At 45.4% G+C, this 25,831-nt stretch overlaps 1 protein-coding gene and 1 non-coding gene across 2 annotated transcripts in view; both read right to left on the bottom strand.

Annotated features, from left to right (window-relative positions):
- The window catches only part of CACUL1 (CDK2 associated cullin domain 1), an 84,503-nt gene that overhangs the window by 33,077 nt on the left and 25,595 nt on the right, over positions 1-25,831 (bottom strand). Inside the window, exons 2-3 of the mRNA XM_056120916.1 lie at positions 24,312-24,438; positions 23,261-23,363 (exon numbers count right to left, since the gene is read on the bottom strand). Of these exons, the coding sequence (XP_055976891.1) occupies positions 23,261-23,363; positions 24,312-24,438 (230 nt within the window). The remainder of the gene's footprint in view (positions 1-23,260; positions 23,364-24,311; positions 24,439-25,831) is intronic.
- LOC130030015 (U6 spliceosomal RNA) lies at positions 20,472-20,573 on the bottom strand. The gene has a single exon (XR_008793446.1). It is a non-coding gene; the product is annotated as a U6 spliceosomal RNA (small nuclear RNA).

The following is a 25,831-nucleotide window of genomic DNA, read 5'->3' on the forward strand; positions in this document are numbered from 1 at the left end:
TGTTCATGATTGGGTTTCAGTCATACAACGTACAACACACGTCCCTTCACCAGTGTCCACCCTCTCTCTCCACCCCTCTCCCCTACCCTCAGCATTATGGTCTGCAATATAGGCACTGAAAGGTTCTCGTGTATATCCCTTTATCTACTTTCAGTGCTCAGTTTAAACCCCTGTGTTTAAATAAAGGGGAGAAAAAAGAGAAATCTCTTCTGCTATTAACAACTTGCTGCTAATCTTTTGTTCACACAAATAAATTTCAATGATTAACTTTATATAGCTGGTTATTTTGTAGATAACAGCATTAAAGCAAGCTGTGTTAAAAGACAGTTAAACTAGGGGCTGGAGTGATAGATAGCACAGCGGGTAGGGCATTTGCCTTGCACACGGCAGACCCGGGTTCAACTCCCAGCATCCCACATGGTCCCCTGAGCACTGCCAGGAGTAATTCCTGAGTGCAAAGCCAGGAGTTACCCCTGAGTATCGCCGGGTGTGACCCAAAAAGCGAAAAAAAAAAAAAAAAAGAGAGTTAAACTAAAGGACCAAGAAGATAATCAGGTCGGGGTCTCAAGCGTTATACCTGTAAAGAATTGAGGTTCCAACTCCAGTACCTCACAGGCCTCCTGAGCATCCACTCCGTGTGGCATTGGTGGCCCCAAGTACTGCTGGGCCCAAGCAGAGCCACACTGCTGGCCTAAGCACAAAACTGACCATGCCTGTTGGCTGAATACTGCTGGGTGTGGACGCCAGGCCCCCTGAGAACTGCTTAGGGGCAAGGCCCCCTCAAAAATAAAAGGTACAACATTATATGAAAATTGCATGTTAGTACATAAAAACATTATATATATATTATAATCATTATATAAAAAGAAATTAATTCTGGTCCCTTTTTGGAAAATTTATTGGAAAAGGTTTATAAGAGAAAGTAATTCTTGGTACTCAGTTTTACGGCACCAGTAACAGAACAAAGAAAGAAAGGTCAAAAGCAATAGAATCTAATATTATTTCCAAGCACTGCCTCTGTTGTTTTTAAAATCTGGTTTTTTTTTAATATTGGCATCAAAATGAGTTTAAAATGTCAAAAATGAAAATTAAGGTCAGATTTGATTCCGAGGCTTCACAGGAGAGAAGGTGGAAAGAAAGCTCGAAATCTTTTCATGTTGGATGCCAGACAAAGCAATTTGGTCAGTCACTCTGACTAGATGCCCGTTAATTGTAGAACCGCATGACTTGTTACAAAGTGTTTACTAGCCAATAGGCTAAAAAACGCAGGATGACCTAGGCCGGGACTCCCCAGTTCTGTGAGGATGGAAATGTGCTTTATCTGCTCTCTCTCCCCTACTGTGCGGAGCGATAGCACAGCGGTAGGGCGTTCGCCTTACAAGGGGCCAACATGGCCGACCCGAGTTCGATTCCTCCGCCCCTCTCGGAGAGCCCGGCAAGCTACCGAGAGTATCTCGCCCGCACGGCAGGGCCTGGCAAGCTCCCCGTGACGAATTCGATATGCCAGACACAGTAACAACAAGTCTCACGATGGAGACATTACTGGGCCCACTGGAGCAAATCGATGAACAACGGGAGGACAGTGACCGTGACCGTGACTCTCCCCTACTAGTCAGGTGTGGCTCCTGAGCACTGATAATGCTCCAAGGGACAACCACACCAAGAAACAGGTTTGTTTTTTTTTTTGCTTTTTGGGTCACACCCAATGATGCACAGGGGTTCCTCCTGGCTCTGCACTCAGGAATTACTCCTGGCAGTGCTCGGAGGACCATATGAGATACTGGGGATCGAACCCGGGTTGGCCGCAAGCAAGACAAACTCCCTCCCTGCTATACTCTGGCTCCAGCCCCCAAGGAACAGCAAGTTTTATTTTTACGTTAATAACTACACGAGCAAGGAACCGCCAAAGTGGGTCTCTCGATACACAGTCTATTTCATTAGTCCCTCTTCATTATCCTTACACTGTGCTTTGCTGAATGTATTATCCGGCCCTGGTGAGTTCTTCTAATCCTGACTAGCACCGAGGCGGTGCAGGCGTAGAGCTGCCGGCAGCGGAGCGAGCTCACACTCAGACCTGAGCTGCTGCTGCTCGTTGCCGAGAGGTCACAGCACAGGTCCGGCGGGCCGGGGAGCGGGTCTCAGAGAACTGCGCTTTCCAGATCACCCACGTCAGACACTTTCCAGAAATACTACTTTTTAGGGAGGATTTCAGGTGGAAGTCTTGGACCGGCTGGTTCAACATCTGTTAAGCATTTACAAACTTCACCTGAGAACGCTTCAACAGAAAAGCCGCTTGCAGAGTGAAGGTAAGAGGGTTAAAGTCAGGGGTCAGGGCCAGGGACACGGCTCAGAAAGCCCAAGTGTGCGTCTGCATGCTTGAGACCCAGAATCCAATCCCCAGCACCAAGTACCCTCCCTCCAGGACCACCCCACATGGCCCTGGAGACCCCCAGCTCAGCGATGCCTAAGCAGCACCATAGTGCCAGGCCTGAGAACTTCAGACCATCAGGCCTTCATGCTGGGGGGGCTTCCCAGGAAATAAGGGGGTGGCCAGTAATCACCCGCACAGCTCTCGGCAGTTACGCTGCTTAACAACAGTGACACCTGAGCAGCAAACTGTCAAAATTGATAGCACTGTCCTCCCATTGTTCATCGATTTGCTCAAGTGGGCACCAGTAACGTCTCCATTGTGAGACTTGCTGCTACTGTTTTTGGCATATTGAATACACCATGGAGAGCTTGTCAGGTTCTGCCGTGTGGGCGGGATACTTTCGGTCGCTTGCCAGGCCCTCCGAGAGGGGCAGAGGAATCGAACCCGGGTCAGCTGCGTGCTGTGATGTTGCGTCAGTCTGTTAAAATTTATATATATATATATATACACACACACATATATATATACTCACATATATATATATATATGCTAACACTAACTTCAACATTAGGTCCGAAGGCAAAATTTTCTTTTAAATACAATAGCTTCTTGATGCCAGAAGGCCAGTGATAATCAAGTCACTACAATGAAGCAGTGAAGTTCAACCTCCACTTAGGATGCAGATTCATGCGTATCATCAACTGACTTCAGCCCATCAGACACCTCGGGTCTCCTTGGGCACTTCACCTCTACCATGCCCAACTAGGTGAAAAGAGTTCCAAAGAGTGGCAAGGTCGCTTGAGGAGAGATGGGATGCATGAAAAGTTTCTCCTGTGGTGGCGGCGCTCATAAAAGCCAAAGAGAGAAGTTTGTCCTGCAGAATCCTGAAAGGTCCCGGGTGTGTCCACTGAGGGGTCCCCTCACTCCTCCCCTCCCCCGGGGTGTGTCCACTGGGGCTCTCCTCACTCCTCCCCTTCCCCACCGGGTGCCTTCCCACAGGGTAAGCCGCATACCTTTCCCTGCTCCTTGCTGGGTTTCCTCGGACCCTGGGCAGAAGGACAGAGGGCAACAGCAATGCAGGGCCAGTGTCCAGAGCCGGGGAAAGGGACAGGGTCCCCGCAGAGCACAGGCACTCGGGGGGGGGGGGGGGGGGCGGGGCTGCAGGTGTGAAAGCTTTGAGATGAGCTGCCGGAGGCAGCCGCGGGAGCACGGCCACGGCGGGCAGGCCTCCTCTGGATGAAGCAGAAGCTGCGAGCCACAGCCCAGAGCCCCAAGGCCAGGGACCCGCCCAGCGGCTCCTGGGGACAGGTAGGACATGGCTCACTCCCCGGGTGCCAGGCAGGAACAAGGCAAGGTCTGGGCGGGAGGGTTCTAGACCCACAGAGCGGCCGCCGCCGTCACTCATGGCCTGCCTGTGCTTCCTGTGCAGCAGTGACCACCTGGCCGGTGGCAGGGGTGGCCTCACTCCTGCTCCGGTCCTTGACGTGGACATGGGGTGGGAGAGAGATGGGAAGGGGGAGCACGACCCACCACAAAGGGCTCAGGCAGGAGCAAGAGCGCCCAGACATGGGAGCCTGACCCCCCACCTCCCAAGCCCCCCACGGAGCCCTCGAGCAGCAGCGGGGAAGGGAGGGGCCTGCCAAGCGGGCACGGGCCGCCTCTCCGCCAGCTGTCACTCTCCTGGGTCTCCCCAGAGTCACGCTGAACCCAGACAAGGGAACACTTAACAGCAACGACCACAACTGTTGCCTTCACAGCTGGGACGTGAAGAGACCGAGCTCTGGGCTGAACGGAGGCCCAGCACCACGTGGGTGCCTCCCTGGCAAGTGTTCACGGATGACAGCTTCGCCATAACTGCATTAGGCTCTAGTTCCGAATCACAAACAGCTCTCCGAGGCAAGTGCTCGGGAAATGTTTCAGCAGAAGAGCTTACCAGCTGGTAAATAAATGATACCTTATTTAATTCAAAATCTACAGAGAAAGATAACAGGCACTTTTCTTATCTAAAATCCTCACTCTAGCACGGGGTAAATAGCTGATTGGGGGGGGGATTAAAGTTTTAAAAACATATACTTTGTATTTCGATAGATACAAAAATTACAGCTTTTAACAAATAATAGCCGCGCACCAGACTAGTTGCATTATGCTGCCACCCAGTGGAGAAAACACAAAGCGCAGGCAGCAAGCACCCACGGGCAGGGAAGTAACTAACGGGGCTCGGTTTGTCCGCAGCCTGGCAGTTATAAAGCTTTCACATGAAACACCGTGTCTGGGAAGAAGGAGTCAAAGCTATGAAATGGTGACTCTAGTTAATTTGTATTAATTTCTATTAATAAGTGGACTGAAAGCAAATTATACTTAGCTAAGATATATTTAGCTTAAAAGACATCAAAACTACTCTCAATTAAAATGAATGGTTCGCATGTGATTAACTTCATTTGAAGTCAAAATAGTTGACAAATGCTTATATAAAGAAATTCTCGGGCTGCAGAGACAGAACAGCAGGTAAGGCTCTTTGCACAGACCTGGCTCAGAGCCACGAGGTAAGCCCTAAGCATCGCCAGGTGTGTGCTCCCCCAAAGAAAAAAAACACCAAAATAAATCCAAATTTAGCCCTATCTGAGAATTAAAAAAATCCAACATTCTCCACCTGCCTTTTGGTCTCTTCTTCTTAGCGCCCTAAATGCAGGTGAGTATAACCATATATTCATAACATCACTGCCGTTGTTCGCAGGGCAGAGATTGAAACTGAGGGCTTCTTCACACACGCAAGGCCAATGTTCTCCAGCACCGAGTCACAGGCTGGCCCTCGATGCTTTTTGTTCTGGTTACAAACTGCTTATTGGGAGGAGAGGGGGTGTCATATAACTTCAGTTCCAAAGCAATGACAGAAGAAATTGTGAAAGCAACAAGTCTGCTAGTACATTACAGTCTATATATAAAGTTAGTAGAACAAAAAACACCAGACTATTTCAACTTGGTGACAATAAACAACTCTCCATTGATAAAGTACGTTAACACATATGATAACATATTAGCAACGGGTGGGGGGAGAAAATGCCTCCCAGCTGCCAAGGGTTCAGATTCAGGCATGGAGAGTAACAAAGCATGAAGGGTCCTTAAAGGCAGCTCTGAGTCAAGGATCTGACCCGCGACATTTCATCATTCAAACTGGGAGTAAGACAAAACAGGGTACGAACAGTCCAGAAACTGTTCATTCAAATAAGTTTCCTCTCCGAGAACAAACCCAAATTCTCAGTGACTTTGAACAATACAGCTGGGCTCCCCTGCTGAACGAGCTGGGCAAAAATTGAGTCTGGCCTCCACGTGGAGGGCCGTGATCCGTAGGAAGCAGCACCTCTCCGAGTTCTAGACTGCTGCCCTGAGCCTTGAAGACAAACGACAATGCAGAATGACACTCTGAGAAGTGGGGCCCGTGGGTCTGGGGTGCTGAGAGACTCGTGCAAACAGAACACCCGGAGCTTTGGTTCTGCGGCTTTTGTGGAAGAGGAGGTTGGGTGGAGGGATGATGGCTCAGCCACACAGGCCCGTGGGCAATCCGGGAGAAGTTTCCAGAAAGGATTCTGTAAAGCCCAGGGCCTCGCGGACACTGAACAGAGCTTTTGGTGGTGGTGTTAAAGAAGGAACAGGAGGATTAATTTAAAAGACAACTTTGAAAAGCATGGAAAAATTAAAATGAAGTTATAGAAGACAAGCGGGCGGGGGGCAGGATTTGCTTTGGTAACTTCTTTTTTTCTTTTTGGGTCACAAACGGAATGCTCAGGGGTTACTCCTTGCTCTGACTCAGGGATCAGACCAAGTCATCCATCCTGCCCACTGGACTCTCTCTGGTTCTCTGTCACCCTCAAGTTCTTGGTCACGAAATCTGTAACTCCTGGTGAAATGCAGAGTTGCCTGATTCCATTTCTACAAAATGGTCAGAACAAGCAAGTCCAGCGAGACAGAGCAGATGAATGATGGCCAGGGCCTGAGCAAAGGGGTTGCGAACGAGCCCCCGTTTCCTTCTGGGGAGACGAAAATGCTTTAAAATTTGCAGTGAGGAGCCGGAGCAATACTCCAGCGGGAAGGGTATTTGCCTTGCACACTGTTGACCCGGGTTCGATCCCCGGCATCCCGTAGGGTCCCCGGAGCACCGCCAGGAGTGATTCCTGAGTGCAGAGCCAGGAATGGCCCCTAAGCATTGCTGAGTGTGAACCCCCTCCCCCCAAAAAACCCTAAAAAATTAAAATACATTTTTTTTAAAAAAATAAAAGAAATTTTCAGTGATGCTGATACAACATACCAACTTCACAAAACCCACTGGGTTGTACAATTCTAGAAGGGAATGCTGGGGCATATGACTTGTATCTCAATAAAACGAACATAAAGTCTTCAAGATGAGTTCAAGTCAGGAAGAAATATCTAGCCACCTTCTCTTACTGGCCCGTGTCCCAAGTCTATGGAGAGAGAGTCTGCTCTCTTTCACCCAGTCAGACCCCCACATTAAGGGAACCCCTAGCACTGGGAAAGGGAAATACAAGTCACTGCACAATCAACCTCAAAGGTTCCAGATCTCGGAGTACTCACTTTGCCAGAGACCGTTAACTTGTACTCACAATTCATACATAGGCCAAAGCAAGTGGATAGAAAAGAACAATCCTACCCTGTCTCCAGGAGAGAACTGGAGCACGTGGTGAACACGACACTGGCACATCAGCGTTGAGTGAACACTTAACTCAAGGCTCCAACAGGCTGACAGAGAACAAAGCTAGGAAGTCAGGCTCTGTGCCCTTAGGACACTCAGTGCTGCAGAGGCTGGGCCTCCTGCTGGGCGACTCAACCCATGCCAAAGTGCTCCACTAGGGACCACAGTTGCCAGGCAAATAAAGTGCTGCCAAGCCAAGAAAAAGGGTTTAATTAGGACTATTAGGATTAGTGATGTGAAAAGCTGAGTGGGCCTTAGAAGACAAGCAGAATGCCCAACTGTGAGGAGGACAAAGAAGGAAAGACACAGCCGGATTGAATTTTACAGCGGGCTACTGTTGGGTCAGCTTGCAGTGTCCAGTGGGTGACAAGCCCTGAGCTCCCAGTAAAAGGGCATGGTCTTGGCGCGCTGCGTAAACAGAGCCGAAAGGTTAAGAAAATGGACGGCATGGCTAGGTCTGGGAAAACAGAACAAAATGAATCAAGGAAAAGCACAGGGCCAAGATTCGGACTAGAAATCATTTCTTGTTTGTTTTTTGTTTTTTGAGTTGTTTGTTTGTTTGGTTTTTGCTTTTTGGGTCACACCTGGTGATGCACAGGGATTACTCCTGACTCTGCACTCAGGAATTACTCCTGGTGGTACTCAGGGACCATATGGGATGCCGAGGATGGAACCCGAGTCGGCTGCATGCAAGGCAAACGCCCTCCCTGCCACACTATTGCTCCAGCCCCAAATCATTTCTTTATTGCTCAGTAATTACCAAAGAGGACCAAACTGCAGGGAAGGGACAAGGGGGCTGGGCAGGGGCTAAATCTGAAATCTCTGCCAAGAAGGAAAATGACAAGGACCCATCTCGTCTCTCCTGTCCCCTAAACGGTGCTCAACAACCAGCTCGTTCTCAATCATCTCTGTCCTTAACAGAGTCTGCGCTCCAGGACATTCTAAAACCACCGTCACTTTTCCTTCCCTCCTGCAAGACTCCTCAAATGTTTTTTTTTTTTTTTAATGTAATTCTGACCACACCCACTATGCTCAGGGTTGACTCTGGACTCAGCACTCAGGGATCAGTTCTGGGAGGCTCTAGGGACCACATAGGATGTCAGGGACCCAACTGGGGTCAGGTGGGTACCAGGCAAGCACCTTGCCACTGTGCTCTCTCTCTGGAGGCTCAACTACTAAAATTTCTATTAAAACCAAAATGATCTCAATCACCTAATCAGTGGCTGAATAAATAGCAGTACTCCTACATTTAAAAAAAAAAAAACAACCCCAAAATGATCTCTGAGTCCCCTCACCTCACACCTCTCTGCCCCAACTCCTAATTATCTGCAATGTGCCCCAAATCTCTCTCCACACCAACCCCCGCCCCCACTATTTAAAGGTCCAACAATTTTTTCGTCCAAAATTTCTGGGACACGTGCCACCATTCAGAACTTTTCATATTTAGAAGGTACTACGATCTATATACCACTTAGTCATGTAAAATGCCCAGTAGAGATTAGGAGATCAATATACTGTGATTTCTGAAAGAAAATATATGAATGTTCCCACTGAGTTCCTCAAATGGGTTTAGATGAAGTTTACACACCACATGACTTTGGGGTATGTAAACTTCTGGGGTAAAATTTTATTTTCAAAGCTCTAAATTTCTGAATTGCAGTGAAAGGCTGGGGCTTATAATCCAACTCAATGACTACTACCACTGTCTTTCCTACATCACATTCTTTCCGATTCCAACGTGGTATTCTCTAACCACAAAAATCTTTCTAAGATGCAACTCCGGGCATTTGAGGGTTTTTGAAGTTTGGCTCCAAGAACCTTATCTCCAACCAACTCCCTCATAGGCCACGTATGTTATTCTCATAAAACTACTCCCCGTTAACCCAGTCCTCTAAAAAGGTTTCCTTTCCCTAGAGTTTCTGCCAAGTTTCCCTTCCCAATCACCGATCCATTCTCCGTGACATACTCTTCCTGGTTTGCTCAGGGAACCACGGTCTGTGCTAGGGGTCAAACCTAGCAAAACCACGCTCCTGCCAGGGCGTCTATCACCTTCCAAGCCCCTCTGTAAGGGATTCTTAACTTCCTTCCTCTTCGTTCTGCCATCTGGGTGTGATCACTCACCTCTACACAGACATGGCGTTTTCTTGATTCCGCTCGGTTCCTAAGCTCTCTGAACTAGGTATCAGGACGTTTAACTATGTCTAATTCATTGTTCCAGAGGACTAACTACTAGCAGAGACTGGGACCTAATTCCTTTTATGAGTTTCATTTATTACTCGTTTTCTACTTTCTAGAACTAAATGCTAAGCCATGTGTTAATTTCTATGATTGTGGGTTTGTTTCTCTGTTTGTGAGGCTCTACTATTGGGTGCACACAAATTTAAAATTCTTATCATCCTCTTAACAGCATGTTCACAATAAAAGGTTCTCCCTTCACAAAACAATACCTTCTGCTCAAAATTGACTTTATAGTGATGGAGTTACATTACCTTTATTTTGGGCTAATTTTTTGCATGATATTATCTTTCTCCTTTATTTACTTGTAAATCTTTCTGTATCCTTAGAGTTCAGGTATGTCTCGTGGTAGCAGCAGCTTATACTGTCTGAAAATTATTTTTTTCTTTTATTATTATTTTTCCTTCACTATTTTCATTATTTATCATTTCTTTCCTTTTTTTATTATTATTATTTTACAATTGTATCTCACACAGTAGAAAACTGGCTTCTGTTATCTTGAAATATTTACTTGTTTTGCCAGTTGCCCTTCTTATATGCAATAGGTAACAGCAGGAAATTATTTTTTAAATGCAGGTTAGCTTTGAACATTTATTTCATATATTAATTTATAAACCAAAGTATAAATCTTATCCATTTTTCCCATCTGTTCAACAGAATATCCTTTTTTTATCCTTATTTAAAAAACAAAAACAAACAAACAAAACCCTTTAGGGATTAGAGAGATAGTAAAGCAGATACAGCAACTGCCATGTGCACATGTGACACATGTGACATGAGTCATACTCGGTACCCGGTATGACATAGGTCCCCAGAGCCCTGTCTGGAGTGATCTCTGAGCACAGACCCAGGAGTGATCTCTAAGGAGTAACCTCCGAGCACTCCAGGAGTGATCTCTGTGCAGAGATCTAGGAGTTATCTCTGAGTACTGCCGGGTGTAAAAACAATATGAAAAAAGACTTTTAGTTACCATTATACTGGCTGGAGCAATAGCATAGCGGGTAGGGCGTTCGCCTTACAAGCGGCCAACATGGCCGACCCGAGTTCGATTCCTCCGCCCCTCTCGGAGAGCCCGGCAAGCTACCGAGAGTATTCGATATGCCAGACACAGTAACAACAAAGTCTCCAATGGAGACGTTACTGGGCCCGCTCGAGCAAATCGACGATCAACGGGAGGGCCTTTACCTTATACTGTCAATTATATTCTCTTTTACTATTTCACCATTAGGCATACCCTAAGATTAAATAGTCTACAATAATTAGTGGGCTGGGGCGATAGCACAGCGGGTAGGGTGTTTTCCTTGCATGGTGACCGACCAGGCCGACCCAAGTTCGATTTCTCCGACTTTGATTCCTCTGCCCCTTTCGGAGAGCCTGGCAAGCTACCGAGAGTATCTCGCCCGCACGGCAAAGCCTGGCAAGCTACCTGTGATGTATTCGATATGCCAAACACAGTAACAACAATAACAAGTCTTTTCCTCTTCCTGGAAAATGCAAGGACTTCAGAGCATTTTGGACCCATTCATACCCCTTCACATGACATCTAAGTGTCTCGGGCACTCTGTTAGTTTCACACCCTTTAAGGCATTACCTTTGTTCTATAATCATGTACTCACCTTCACTACTGCTCCTCATTTCCACTGACTCTCCAGGGTTTTGTTCGGGGACGCTATCTCTCTATCTGAGAAACACTGTTCTTGATTCCTTTAAAGTGAAATATTACTGACAATGACGCAGAGTCAATTTATGCCTAAAGATGTCCTGCACCAGTTCTCTTCATTCTACGGTCACCTCCTCTCTTAGAATGAACAGGTGTTTGAGTTCTAACTCTTGAAATTTATGAAAATAGGGGTCAGAGAGACAGTGCAGCAGGCAAGGGGCTTGCCTTGCATGCAGCAAACTGGGATTCAATCCCTGGCATTCCATAATGTCTCCCGAGCCCACCAGGAGTGATTCCTAAGTGCAGAGCCAGAAGTAACCCCGGAGCACTCCAAGTGTGGCACTCCCAAACCCAAAACAAACAAAAATTATGAAAATAATATGATGTTTAGGGTTCCAGAGAGAATTTACTTTTGCTTCTGTAGGCAACTGGAGACACAGCAAATCCGGAACATCTCCAATCAGTCAGGATGCAGACTAGCTCCAAGAACAGAGCAGAGATTACTGCTATTCCTCGGATGTGGTCCCAGCAAGTTCCGTGGGTCCTAAACTCCGTGTCTATCAAAGCTTGATTAAATTTCTCAGCCTATTTTAACTTCCTCTTTCTAGAATGTATTACTGGGTGAGTCGGGGGCTCAGTGCTCAGCCTGGCGATAACGTGTTAGTTGGGATTGGTGGTGCTGGGGGCCACCAAGGCAGAGACAAGAGTCAAAGATAACTCTGAAGTCTGAAGCCTGAGAGTGAAACTGATTTGGGTGGAGAAACTGGAAATAGACCTAAATATGAAGCACCTGTAAGAAAAATCCCACATTTAAATGTTCCACAGGCAAGGTCCGAGTGATAGTTCCACAGCTCTTGCCTGGCACGTGGATGATGACCTGAGTTCACTCCTGGGCATCCTATCTGGTCCCCGAGCACCACCAGAAGTGACTCCTGAGTGCAGAGCCAGCACTAACCCCTGAGCATCACCGAGTGTGACCCAAAAAACAAAACAAAAAAATTGAAAAAAAAACTTAAAATGTTCAACAAGCTGTAGGTGAACCTACAGATTAAGTCTCTCACCGGAAATTAGGTAATAAGTAAAACTTTCAACAGAATTTTCCATAATGAATCAGAATATCATCAGAAACCTAGTGAACCATAGTCATCTACTTCCATTCATTGGCATATTTTTTTTTAAAGATAAAAATTAGAAATGTATGGGGGTATGGTGCCGCCAGCAGGTCAATCTGTACCTGTGAGGCGAGTGCATCAGCAGTCTGATGGCACCGTCAGGCTTTCAGATACCCCGAAATTGCTGCTGTGCCTTTGGCCAGACCAAATTTAACATTAAATCTGGAGGGATTTCTGCCAAAATCTGCTGGGTTCTGAGATTTGTTCCTGAGTCTCTTGGATCATGGCCGTTAAGCAGCTTGATCAGGAGCCAGAGAGGCCGTTCGTGGGTGGTGACTCAGGGTCTCGATGGGGTGGGGAGGAAAGGGCTGGCTCCATCCCCCATCCCGTGAGGCCCCACGTGTCTCATCACTAAGGGCCCAAACCTGACTGTACAATGTCCTCTGGAGGATGGCAGCCACCGAGCTACCTAGGGGGAGCAGGCGGAGGAACAGCACCCTTTCACCCATGGGGTGGCCTGGAGACAGTAACCTACTACGGGTCTGGATGCATTTCTGCCAAAAGCCACTAGGTTCCGAGACTTGTCTCTTGAGTCTCTGGGATCATGGCCGTTAAGCAGCTTGATCAGGAACCAGAGAGGCCATTCGTGGGCGGCGACTCGGGGTCTTGTTGGGACGGGGTGGAAAGGGCCGGCTCCATCCCCATCCCATGAGGCCCCATGTGTCTCGTCATGCGGGCCCAAACCTGTCTGTCCAGTGGCCTCTGGAGGATGGCGGCCACTGGGCTGCCAGGGGAACAGGCCAAGGCACGAAACCTATTCCCACCTGGGTTGGCCCAGCGCCGGTAACCTGCTGCAGGAACAGGACGCATTTCTGCCAAAAGCCAAGATCTGTTTCTGAGTCTCTGGCATCATGGCCATTAAGCAGCTTGATCAGGAGCTAGAGAGGCCGTTCATGGGCGGTGACTTGGGATCTCGTTGGGGTGGGGAGGAAAGGACCAGCTCCACCCGCATCCCGTGAGGCCCCACGTGTCTCGTCACTGTGGGTCCAAACCCGACTGTCCAGTGGCCTCTGGAGGATGACAGCCACCGAGCCGCCAAGGGCCATTAAATGTTAAACTTCGAATTTCAAAATCGCGTGGCCACTACTGCAGCCATGCAACACCATATGTTATTTATAACCTGTAATAGAAAACAAACTGTCTATTGCCTTTTCAGCAGTCTGAGTGTTAGGGTAAAATCCCAAATAATAATGGTGGATCTGGTGTCAAAATATTGAATGCAATCAAAGTAGAGAGAGAGAGTAATGTGGAAATCATCTGCCCCACAGGTAGGGGGAGGGCGTGGGATGGGGGTGTACTGGGGTTTTTGGTGGTGGAGAATGGGCACTGGTGAAGGTACAGATGTTTCATTGTATGACCGAGACTTAAACCCGAAAGTTTGTAACTGCTCTCACGGTGTATCAATAAATAAAATTATAAAAAATGAAAAAAAAAGTAAGGTGGTGTTCATGCCCAATTCAAGCATCTAAGCTAGTGGCTGAATAAACAGCAGTACAGCTACATTAAAAAAAAAAAAAAAAAGAAAAAATTGGATATGTACATTTCAAGGAGTTGGAGACATGGAAAACAGAAGAGGGTGTGATATTTAAAGAGAAAACTAAGCAGCAGGTGGGAGGATTGTTTAGGAAAGCTGATGGCAGGACACAGGGCCACTGTTCCAACAAAGGAGGACAACAGGGGTGCCAGGGCCAGGCAGGGCTGCGTGGCCCAGGGCTGGGTCTCGTGGGCACCTTGTGGGTCACAGCTGTCCTCGACCATTTGAACATGTACGTGCAGGGCCTGCGCTCTACCCAAAGTCACACCTGGTCCCTGGAAACTGTCTTTTTAAGTCTGGGGGGTGGGGGGGTGTGGAATATTAATTCATATATTCTCCATTTCCCCAACTGGCAAAAGCCTTGAGAGAGTGAGAGAAAGTACAACTAAGCTACAGGAACATGCAGATGTTTCCAGATGCCCTTATGGAGTGCAAGCTGCTACCCGGAAGGTCCAACGCATTGACTTAATAAGCCCAACACTCAATTTCTGAGTATCTCCCAAATGCAACTCATTCCATAACAATAACTTTAGCTCCTAACAAGGACTTTTCACAAAAATCAGAGCTGCAAACAAAAGGCTCTCGCTGAACAAACAAAAAGTTTCTACGTCCTGGGGACTAGCAGATACTCTTGTGCATTGCTCCTGAGGTTAGGAATAACAGAGATGACACAGCTCCCGCGCTGGGCTTCCCTCTTTACCTGCCTATAGGGGAGTGCCAGAGGAACGCCAGGCCACCCATGGTGCACCAGTCCGGAAACAACTCTACTCCACCCTATTCACACATTCAGAGTCCCGCTGGAAAGCCTCAGGAGTGACACTTGGCCTAACGCCCCAATTCCCCACCATTCAAACATGGGACGTTGGCAAGCCGCTACAGTAGCAGCATCCAGGGTCCCACCAGACACCAACCCATTCCCAGCACCAGCCCAGAGTAAGATCTGGACACAGACACTAATTTATTTTTCTTTGAACTATTTTTTTTATTATTATTTTATTGAATCACCATGAGATACAGTTACAAAGTTGTTTGTGATTAGGTTTCGGTCATACAATGTTCCCAATGTTCCCAACACCCATCCCTTCACCAGTGTAATTTCCCACCACCACTGTCCCCAGTCCCCCCCCACCAGCCTACCTCTATGGCAGTCCCTTTTCCTCATCCCTCCCTGCTCCTTGTCCCCCTCTCCTGTCATCTTCCTCTCCCTCCCTCCCTCCTACCTTTTTGGTATTATGGTTTGTAATAATTGTACTGAAAGGTTATCATGGATACCCCTTTCCCTCCTTTCAGCACTCAGTTCTTGTCCAGTGATCATTTCCAACTACCACTATCAAAGTGGTCCCTTCTCTGTCCTAGCTGCCCTCCCTCACCACTTGTGGTCAAGCTTCCAGCCATGGACAGTGAACCTCCTAGCCCTAATTTCCACTGTCCTTGGATATGAATCTCGTATTGACCATCAGTTTAGTCCAATCCCAGAAACCAGTGAACACCGCAGGGACAATGGGGCAATGAGAGCACGGAGGTGTCACAGAGGCAACGAAAGCCCAGAGGATCCCCCAACAACACCAGCCTGAAGCAGTCTTTAGGACAAATCTTATCAATACTCAGGGATTTGAAAATGACTGTCAAGCAGAGAATCAATAAACTCAAAGAAAGCCTGATCGAAACTATGAAAGCAATTGTTCAAGAGAAGCAAAGGAATTGAACGCAATAGTAAGTCTCACAAGCAGCACGGATGAAGCTGAAAAGAAAATCAATATGCTCAGTGATACAATAAACAACTCCAGCAAGATAGAAGAGGAAACAGACAAAACGATGAGAAAAAACAAAGAGAATATAAGGGTTATTACTGATCTCAAAAGAAGCAATCTCAAAATCACAGGAATTTGAGAAAAAGAAATGGGGAGAGAAGAAAAATAAACTGAAGTAATAACTGGTGGAAATTTCCCCAACCTACAGAGGGAGAGCACTGATCTAAGAGGATCAAAGAGTAATAAAGTGAACCCAAGCAAACAGCACCAAGACATTTTGTCATCAAAATGGCAAGAACCACAGACTCCTGACCAGCTGCAAAGGAAGCAAAAATCTCACGTACAAGGGGAAAAACATTAGATTTCAGTACATTTCACCAATGAATATATATTAATACAGAGGACAAATATATAGGGCTGGAGTGACAGTAGGGCATTTGCCTTACACGTGGTTGACCCAGGTTCGATCACCAGCATCCCATAGGGTCCCCCGTGCACCGCCCAGTAGTAATTCCTGAATGCAGAGCCACGAGTAACCCCTGTGTGACCCAAAAAGCCAAAAGAACCTCCAACCAAGAATCCTCTACCCAGCAAGACTGTCACTCAGAGTGAAAGAAGGTACAAATATTCTCAGATGAATAGTAGCTGAGGGAATAACTGAAGTCTAACCCAGCTCTGTCAAGACCATTATACAAAGGAAACAGCACAAGTTGCCAAACTCTGCATACCGACATGGCAATAAACCTTTCTCATTGCTAACTTTATTGATAACTTTTTCAATAGACTAAACTCTCCTGAGATACAATAGAGTAGCAGAATGAATGAGAAAACAAAACATAACCTTACTTCGTTGCTTACAGAAGATATGCTTAAACTCCCATGATAAACAAAGGCTCAGAGTGAATGGCTAGAAAACAATCATACAGGCTAATTGCAGATAGCTTGAGAAATTAGAAAAAGAATGGCAAATTAATCCCAGAGGAAGTAGAGGAAGGAGATAATAAAAATTACAGTGGATATCAATGATATAGGAAATAAGAAAATACAAAGGGTCAATGAGACCCAGAGCTGGTTCTTCAAAAGAATAAAAAAGAATGACAAACCTTTAACTAGCCTCATAAAGAAAAAAGACAGAAAACACATAGATGAGAGGGGAGGAATTACAACAGACACCTCGGAAATAAAAAAGATCATGGAGGTTACTATAAGCAATTCTATGCTACCCAGTTTGAGAGCCTAACAGAAATGAATTAATTCAAACTCATACAAACTTCCAAGAGTCATACAATTGAATCAGGAGAAAATAGAAAACCTGAACCCACCAAAGACTGATCATGAGTAAGGAAAAAGGAAACTGAAATAGTGATTAAAGATCTCAAGAACAGAAGTCCTGGACCAGATGGGTTCACCAGTGGTTTTATCAAAGCTTCAATTGTGTCCAAACTTCTTTTAAGTGTCCATAATCCTCATGCTCTTCTAAAATACCAAGAAATAGGAATAATCCCTACTAGATTCTATGGTCCACATGGCAGAGGCTAGCAAGCTACCGTGGCATATTCGATATGCCAAAAAAAGTAACAAGTTTCACAATGGAGACATTACTGCTGACCGCTCGAGCAAATCAATGAACAATGGGACGACAGTGCTATAGTGCTACAGATTCTAGAAAGCCAATAACACCCTAATACCCAAAGCAGACAGTATATATTGTTTTGGGGCCATACCTGGCAGTGCTCTGGAGTTACTCCTGGCTCTGCATTCAGGAATCACCCTGATTGTACTTTGGAGATCATATGGGATGCTGGGATTGAACTCGGGTTGGCCGTGTGCAAGATAAACACCCTTTTACTACTGTTCTGCCTCCAGACAGCTATATTAGTAAAAAATGAAATTACCAGCCAATATCCCTAATGAATATCGATTCAAAGATCCTCAACAAAATCACATCAAACTGAATCCAACAATTTATCAAAAGGATTATATACCATGATCATTTGGATTTCATCCCAGAGATGCAAAGGCTGGTCAATCTATGCAAATCAATTAATGTAAAACATCATTATCAACAAAACTCAGAAGGCTTTTGACACCATCTAATTTTCATTCGTGGTAAGATCCCTCAAAAAAATATATGGATATGGGGCTGGAGCAATAGCACAGCAGGTAGGGCGTTTGCCTTGCACGCGGCCGACCCGGGTTCCATTCCCAGCATCCCATATGGTCCCCTGAGCACCGCCAGGGCTAATTCCTGAGTGCAGAGCCAGGAGTAACCCCTGTGCATTGATGGGTGTGACCTAAAAAGCAAAAAAAAAAAAATATATATATATATGGAAAGAAGGATCATATTTCAAGACAGCCAATATCACACTCAATGGTGAAAAACTGAAACCCTTCTACTAAGATCATCCCTGAGGCAAGGATATCCACTTTCACCACTCTTATTTTATGTAGTTCTGGAAGTCTTTGCTACAGCAATCAGATAAAAATATCTAAGGGATTCAAATAGAAAGCAGTTGTTAAACTATCACTATTTCCAAATGGCATAATATACACTGGAAACCCTAAAGACTCAACTGAAAGAAACAGTAAACCAACAAGACAAGATAGCAGGATACAAAACACATAAACATCTGCAGTATTTCTGTATGCAAACAATGAACTAGCAGAAATAAATTAAAAAGCAATCATTTTCAAAGAAGTGTCTCAAAACATCAAATATCTAGTAACCAACAGAGGAGGTGAAAGACTTATATGGTGAAAACTATAAAAGACTACTCAAAGAAACAGAAAATGAAACCAGGAAATGGAAAAATATTCCATGTTCAAGGATTGGAAGACCAGGTTGTCAAAATGCCCTTCCAACCCACTGTGCAGACTGAATGCAACTCCTATTAAATTCCAGTGACATACTCTAGTGTACCAAGCTTGGACCATGTGAGGTAAGGGGGCTGAACCCAGGTTGGCCCTGTGCAAGGCAAGTGCATTATGTTGTACCATACTACCTTTTCAGGGCCCCAAAACACTTTTTTAAAACTTTTTAAGTACATCTTATTTCTCCTTTGATGCTTCATGCATACTCACTTGTTACTAGCATATTTTCCATTCCATTATTAAATGTGATATCAGCCCCGGGTCCCACACACCTGGGTTCCTCTGCCAGTTCCTTCATGTAAGAAGTCCCCCTCCAAGGGACTTCTTATAGTCTAGTTCTCGCTCTCAGAGAACCCGACAGGCTACCGAGAGTATCCTGCCCGCATGGTAGTCTGGCAAGCTCCCCGTGACATATTCAATATGCCGAAACCCATTCTTAAGCATGGCTGTGTCTGGTTCCAGAGATCTTCAGCTGCTGGGGCTCTGTTTGGGACGGGGAGGGAAACTCAACCCACGCCCCCTCCAAGGGGCCCCAGTGAGGAGAGCCAGGCACAGGGGCAGGAGACTCTGTGTTATTCTCTTCTGGGAGCTTGGTTTTACAGTCTCTAGGTCTTGGTCATTGACGGGATTACTCGGCGCCAGGGGCAGTTGGTGGGTGTAACGCCTAGCTACTGGAAGATGGGGGATCTGGGTGGAGGAGGCCCAGTCCCGATCCGAGCAGGCTTGAAGATCTCAGCCCCGGGTCCTGCACACCTGGGTTCCTCTGCCAAATCCTTCATGCGTGAGGCTCGTCCGAGCGTGTGGAGAGTGGGCGTAAGCATGGCTGTGTCTGGTTCCAGAGCCCTTCAGCTGCTGGGGCTCTGCTTGGGGTGGAGAAGGAAACTCAATCCGCCCCCCTCCAAGAGACTTATAGTCTAGTTCTCGATCTCGGAGAACCCAGCAGGCTACCAAGAGTATCCTGCCCACATGGCAGAGTCTGGCAAGCTCCCCGTGGCATATTCAATACGCCAAAACCCAGTACCAATGATGGGTCTCATTTCCCTAACCCTGAAAGAGCCTCCAATGTGGCACTTGCTAAAATCTCAGGGCTAGGACAAATGGAGACGTTACTGGTGCCAGCTCGAGGAGATCGATGAACAACAGAATGACAGTGATAGTGATATTAAATGTGATCAAAATAAGTGTCTGATATTTTGTTCAACATTCGGCTTAAATCAGGATTGCTCTTTCTTGATGTTCTTTTGACGAATGGGTCATGTTGTCCTAATTCCTCTTTTGTTAAATAATCTTGTACTGGGTTCCATTAAGTATTACATATTTTATTCTGCATAAGTCTCTGGATCCTATTTTATTCCTTGGTAAAATGTTGCTCTTTATTTGTTTCGGTTTGGAGCTGGATGGGCTGACACAGAACACTGTCCTGTAGAGAGCAGTTGTCATTTCTGTTCAGTTCTCAACCCTGCATTAGAACACTCTGATTCTCAACCTCTGCTTTTGTGATTTAGGGGTCCCGTGAGATCTGGGCATAGTTCAGACATAGTATTTGCTATGAGCTTCTTGGGACCACTGAGTCCTAGCTGCCTACTGAAGCACTAGCTTAAATTTCCAGTGGCTCCAGCCATCCAAACTCTTTCGATCTTCAACAGCAGGATTTGGTTGTCAGGTTTTCCACTGGAGTTTGAGACACTCCATGTGCTGAATGCGTCCTGACCCCAGGCCAGAAACTGAAATGGAAAACTCACCCTGTCCCACTTTCTCTTTTAAGTCTTGAATTCCTTCCAAAATCTGCCTGCATTTCTGTACACTCCAATGACATCAAATAATTGGAGCTGTTAGTTTTATTTTTTGTTTATATTCTGCGCAATTTATAGTTATTCTATTAGAATGGTAATAAAATATAAACTTATTTGACCACAAAAGTGGCGCTCAAACACAAGTCCCTTATGACAACATATATGGAACATAGAAGTCGACTCCTATCTCCCTCAAATATTACATCCTGTTCCATTCTTCCATATGCTCACAACTCACAACCATGCTGATCTCCGATGAAAGCATTCCAAACTTGTTCACCTTTAGGATCTTTTATTTTTTATTTTTCCTGAGATTTTGATCCTAAATCTTCACTTACATAGTTGTTGATTTTCATAAACAATCGTATTTATTTTCTTTTTAAATTTGGAACGCTTCATGAATGTGTCATCCTTGCTCAGGGGCCATGCTAATCTTCTCTGTATCGTTTCAATTTTATATGTGTGCTGCTGAAGCGATCACTCATTTTTATTTTAAAAAAAGAAAACAGTATTTTAAAATTTTACAATTAAATAAGCTCTAAGAATTTTAAGAGGTACTTAATCACTTAATCACTTAACTTCCCGTTAGTCGGCGATTTGCTCGAGCGGGCGCCAGTAACGTCTCCATTTGTCCCTGTCGCATGCTAGTGTAGCCCAATGGCATCTCTTCGCTCCGGGAACATGGAGGGCCTCAAACCGATCGTTCATGATCTTGACAAAGAAGTCTGACCATCTGGTAGGTGGGCGGCCACGCGGTCTCTTGACATCCCGTGGAATCCAATCAGTAACAGCTCTAGTCCAATGGTCGTCTTTAAATCTCATTACGTGACCAGCCCATCTGATTTTCGACACCTTGGCAAATGAGACAGCGTCCCTGATCCTTGATCGTCGACGGATGTCAGAACTCCGGATTCGTTCTCTCATTTGAGTGAAACGTGATATTCCAAGCATAGCTCTTTCTATTCTTCTTTGGGAGACCTGAATAGCATTCTCAAGAGGTACTATGGTGCTTACAAAACTAAGGAAAAAGGGGGAACTCTGGTGAAGGGTGAGCTGTTGGAGAGTTGTATGTATAAAACCCTACCATTAACATATTTTAAATCACACTGTCTGAAAGTAAAGAAGTGTTCTTTTAAAAGTTCTAAACTAACTAAAGTTTGGAAAATATACTCCTTTAAGTTCAGCAAATCCCAATTCTATTGGTCAAATTTCTAGACGTGAAGGCAGAACAAGTCTAACACATTTTACAGACTTTCCAATTCACACTTAAGAGAATTTTTATTGTTTTGTTTTCTTTGGGGAACCTTCCTTGCAAGAGGCCAACCTGGTCGATCCCCTGCCCTAGCTCAGAGCCAGGAGTAAGTCCAGAACACAGCTGGGGGTGGCCCCCAAACAAAAACAAACCAAAAAAGAGGCCAGAAGGGAAAGAAATGCCCCAGGCATTAAATTTAGATGACAAAAGAGATGAGAGAATACAAAAAATGTTCAAGAACTGAAAAAATTTAGCATACAGAGATACAGGGGAAAACAAACAGCAGGCTGCAAAAATAAACAGGAGTCCTAATGAAACGCTTCCTCGGCCACACTAAGAACTGTAGGATTTATTCCAACAGGAATGATAACCAGATTGAGGTTTTAGAAACAGTCACCATCTGAAATCCAAGAATAAGCTAGAGGTGTTAAAACTAGAGGCAGAGCAATGGGCTAAGATAAGCATTTCGTGAACACTTGAGACGATGGTGGCCTGACTGACAAGCACTCCGAGAGAGGAGAGAAAAGAGGGAGGAGGACTTGGTAATGAACTGGATTTGGTAAGGAACTCAGGGAACGGTGAAGTCAAGGATTAATGAGCAGATCATTCCAAATAAGCATGGGTCCCGGCTCCGGAGCAATGGTACACAGAGTAAAAGCACTTGCCCTGAACACGGATGACCCAGGTTCAATCCCTGGCACCTCTTATGGTCCCCCAAGCACCACCAGGAGTGATCCCTGAGCAGAGTCAGAAGAAAGCCCTGAGCACTTCTGGGTGGTGTGGTCCAAATACAAACATACAGAAAGGAAAAAAAAAGCACCGATCTTGGATCTCATCAACAACTTCTACACGATACCAAGGCACTCAAGGCACTAAAGTTTAAATATTTTGTATTTAGTGGCAGAAAATGAAGAAAACAATTTACACTAAGAGGAGGAAAGCCTTTTGTTTCACGATGATAAAGCCTGGCCCAAGCCGTAATGTTTTTTTTTTTTAAGCCGCCGGTGCAGCAAACCACCGCAGATAAACAAGACTAAGGGAAACAAGGAAGAATGCCAAAGTCCAAATCATGCCCCAGCACTAATTCAAAACTGGATTATTTCAGAATGCTGAACATTCTGCTCGCCTAGTGCTGACTAACTTTTCTCCACATTGTGCTATTTCTACACCAGAATGAGAATGTGAGCTGGTCCTGGCAGAGAAACAGCACCCGACCTTCAAGCCTGGAAACTCTTCCGAGGTGGGAGAGGCGGAGTGGGGATTAACAGACTGTTTCTTTAAACAGACTATTTTCCACAACTTGCCCCAGATTTTAAATGCTGGAATGATGGTCATCTATAAAAGGTTTAGCAAGTAAATGCTGACCCAGCTGTTTATATTAGTAAATGTTAAATTAGTTGGCAAATCACTTCAAATATCATAAAAGCAAGCCCCATAGAAACTTCAAATATATCTGTGTTTACGAGCTAGAGTAATAAATAGTACAGTGAGCAGGGCATCTGCCTTGCAGTCAACCCAGGTTCAATCCCCAAGCACATGGCTGGGAGCAAGCTCTGGGCACTGCTGGGCATGGCTCCAAAATAAAAAATACATATATATGTGTGTGCATTTATATTATGCATATCAGCAAATACTGAAGTCATGCAAAAAAAAAAAGGATAAAAAGAATGTTAATATAGGAATCAATGCGATCACTTCAACTTTGGAATAATTCCAATCTACAAATTTCTTCAATGTACATCAAGTTTTTAATTATCAATCTATTCCAAAGATTAGAGGGGTTGATATTCATCTAGAATTTATACATTTATATATATTAAAATGAAATTAACAAGCTTCCAAATGTACATTATACAGGCTAAAGCCAAGTAGTTGGAAAATCCCAGGGCGCAAAACTCAAAACCGTCCATCTTTACCTGCAGCTCCTTTGAGACTCTCTGTAAGTGACTGGTTATCTTTTTAATCAGATCACTATACATCTGTTCCGAGTGCTGCTGGCATACACATTTATACACACAACTGCGGAAAATGACAACAAAAAAACTAAGTTAACGATGAAGTGCTTCGTTCAGCCTAAAGTGAAAGCATACTTTTGATAAATCACACTGATAATTTAAGCCAAAACTAAATGATCAATCACAATCTAGTCACTCGGGTCTAGTCACAACTTCTAAACAAAAACGTAAGCTGCCTCGATACTCAGGTACGAGAGATATTCCTACAGCTGCAAATAATCTCTCCACACAGTCTAGCACACATTTTATTGATAGTCAACAACGCAAAAATGGGTGATAATCCGAGTCTAGAAACTAGCTTACAGATCAGCTTCTTTCTCATGCTTTCATTTTAACTAATGACAAAATAGGGGAGAGACTGACAGCACAAAATTTCTGAAAGTTTACGACAGAACATCTGTGTGACCACCTGTGTGGAAAAACCCAACAGCCACTGGCTTCTCTTGTCACTGGGCTGAACTCACAGGCCATTCCAGTCCTTCTCTGCTGCTTACAGTGACCAGGAGCTGGGAAAAAATACCCACAAGCCCCCTTGGCGGAGGACGTAGTTTAGTGGTAGAGCACGTGCTTCTCAAGAACTAAGCTCAACGATACCACCAAAATACACGACGAAACAAACACCACCAACAGGTTAAGCTAGGAACTCAACTCAAAGACAAAATAATTACTACTGCAGCAGCATCATCAGCTCGTTCTTGCCTCTTACACGTCTCCACAATTTCTATTTTATGTCCAGTGGGACTGTAGGCTGGGTGGAAGAGGGGCTTAGCAAGGGGGATTAACTCTATCTTGATATGAAAACCAATTCTAAAGCAAAAAAAGGATAAAACAAACCCCTAATCATACAAATAGTTTATATTTTCATGTTATATGCATACTTCCTATCATAATTTAAGTTTCCATGAACCTCAATATATTCTCTAAAACCCAGGGAAGTTAAATCTCGACTTACCTGTATATCTGTTCATAGGATATGGGGATATAGTCACCAGGACTCTGGGTTAAAAGCTGATCTATGGCACCATCCAATTTTGGCCAGTATGTGCTCTTATAATCTTCAATAGTTATAACATTCATCACTGAAAGTAAAAAAATTAAAACGATCATTACTATATGTCACATGGAAACACAAATCAACAATTTTTTACTCTGATTTATTCCTTTGCTATGATTTTTTTTTCATTGATACTCTTACCTAAACATAACTCTATTATCCAATTTCCAATTCTGGAAGGCTTTTGTTTTGTTTTTGAGGGTGTGCTCAGGGCTTAGCCCTGGCTCTGTCACCCCTAGCAGGGTCAGGGAATCATGTGAGATGCCGGAGATCAAACCTAGGTCAGTCACATGCAAGGCAAACACCCTACCGGCTATACTATGGCTCTGGCCCCCAATTTCCAATTTTTTTTTAAGGCTCAGATATTTTAATTAGTTATTATGATTTCAAAAGTTAGTGGGGCTGGGGTGCTAAGTCAAAGGGGTACAGCATATTCCTCAATGAGGTCACAAGTCCAATACCTCACACCACATTGCCCCTTCCTAATCCCCACCCCTCCTTCATGACTCCTGACTTCATGGACTAAGAGTGGCCCAGGACCCCCAAGCAACACTGGGGGTGCCCCCAAAAGGAGATCACTCTGATCCTGTCCATCTCGAATAAGCAAACGAAAGAATCAAGGACCAGTGGGTTCCCTTCCTGGTTCCAGGAAGTTCCTATTATTAGTAGAGTGCTCTCAAAACAGACAGCGACGGTCAAAAATGGACTGTCAAGGACATGATAAAATGACCACAGTAAGATTCTGAGAAACTCGGAGTCCTGAAAATCAACCTTTGCAGGCACTAATGGGAAAATCAGTGTAAGATAAGGACTGAGGAGACTCGAACCCAAAAGCTGGCGTGAAGAGGAGGTTGCTGGACGCAGGACCACAGCCAGGACACTCCCACTCCCCACCTTCCACACATGGGTGAAGTGGAGTCTTCATCCCCAGACTTGCCCCCCGCCCCGACCGAGAAAGCATTGATGGATGACACCAGGTTCCACAGCCTTGAACCCGGGTCGCCAACTGCGTCACAACAACCAAGTGCTAACATTACAAAGAAGTACCCAGAGCACCCCAAAAAAGATACGCAAGTCTTAGGAACAATCCCACGGCAGGAAACAGGACCTAGCAGGTCCAGGGACCCTGCACTCCCGAGCTAAGGCCCCAGCGCGCTCTCCCGAGCAAACTCCTGGCACCACCACCAGCCCCCGGCAATGCCACAGCTAGCTGTGTGCAAGCACCACAGCGAACAAATGAGCACTGCGGCCGTGACGCAATCCCCAGCAAGCACGTGTGGGAAAACAACCAGCCCCAGGGAGCACGGCCACCAGAAGATGCACAGCGCCGTGTAGTGACCCCCCAGCACACGTTCCAGCTTATAACCCAAGTCTCCAGTGGCCAGGAGCCACCGAGGCCCGAGCAGGCTCCAGTCACC

This window comes from Sorex fumeus, unplaced genomic scaffold, assembly GCF_029834395.1.
Source record: "Sorex fumeus unplaced genomic scaffold, SorFum_2.1 ptg000043l, whole genome shotgun sequence".
Classification (NCBI taxonomy): domain Eukaryota; kingdom Metazoa; phylum Chordata; class Mammalia; order Eulipotyphla; family Soricidae; genus Sorex; species Sorex fumeus.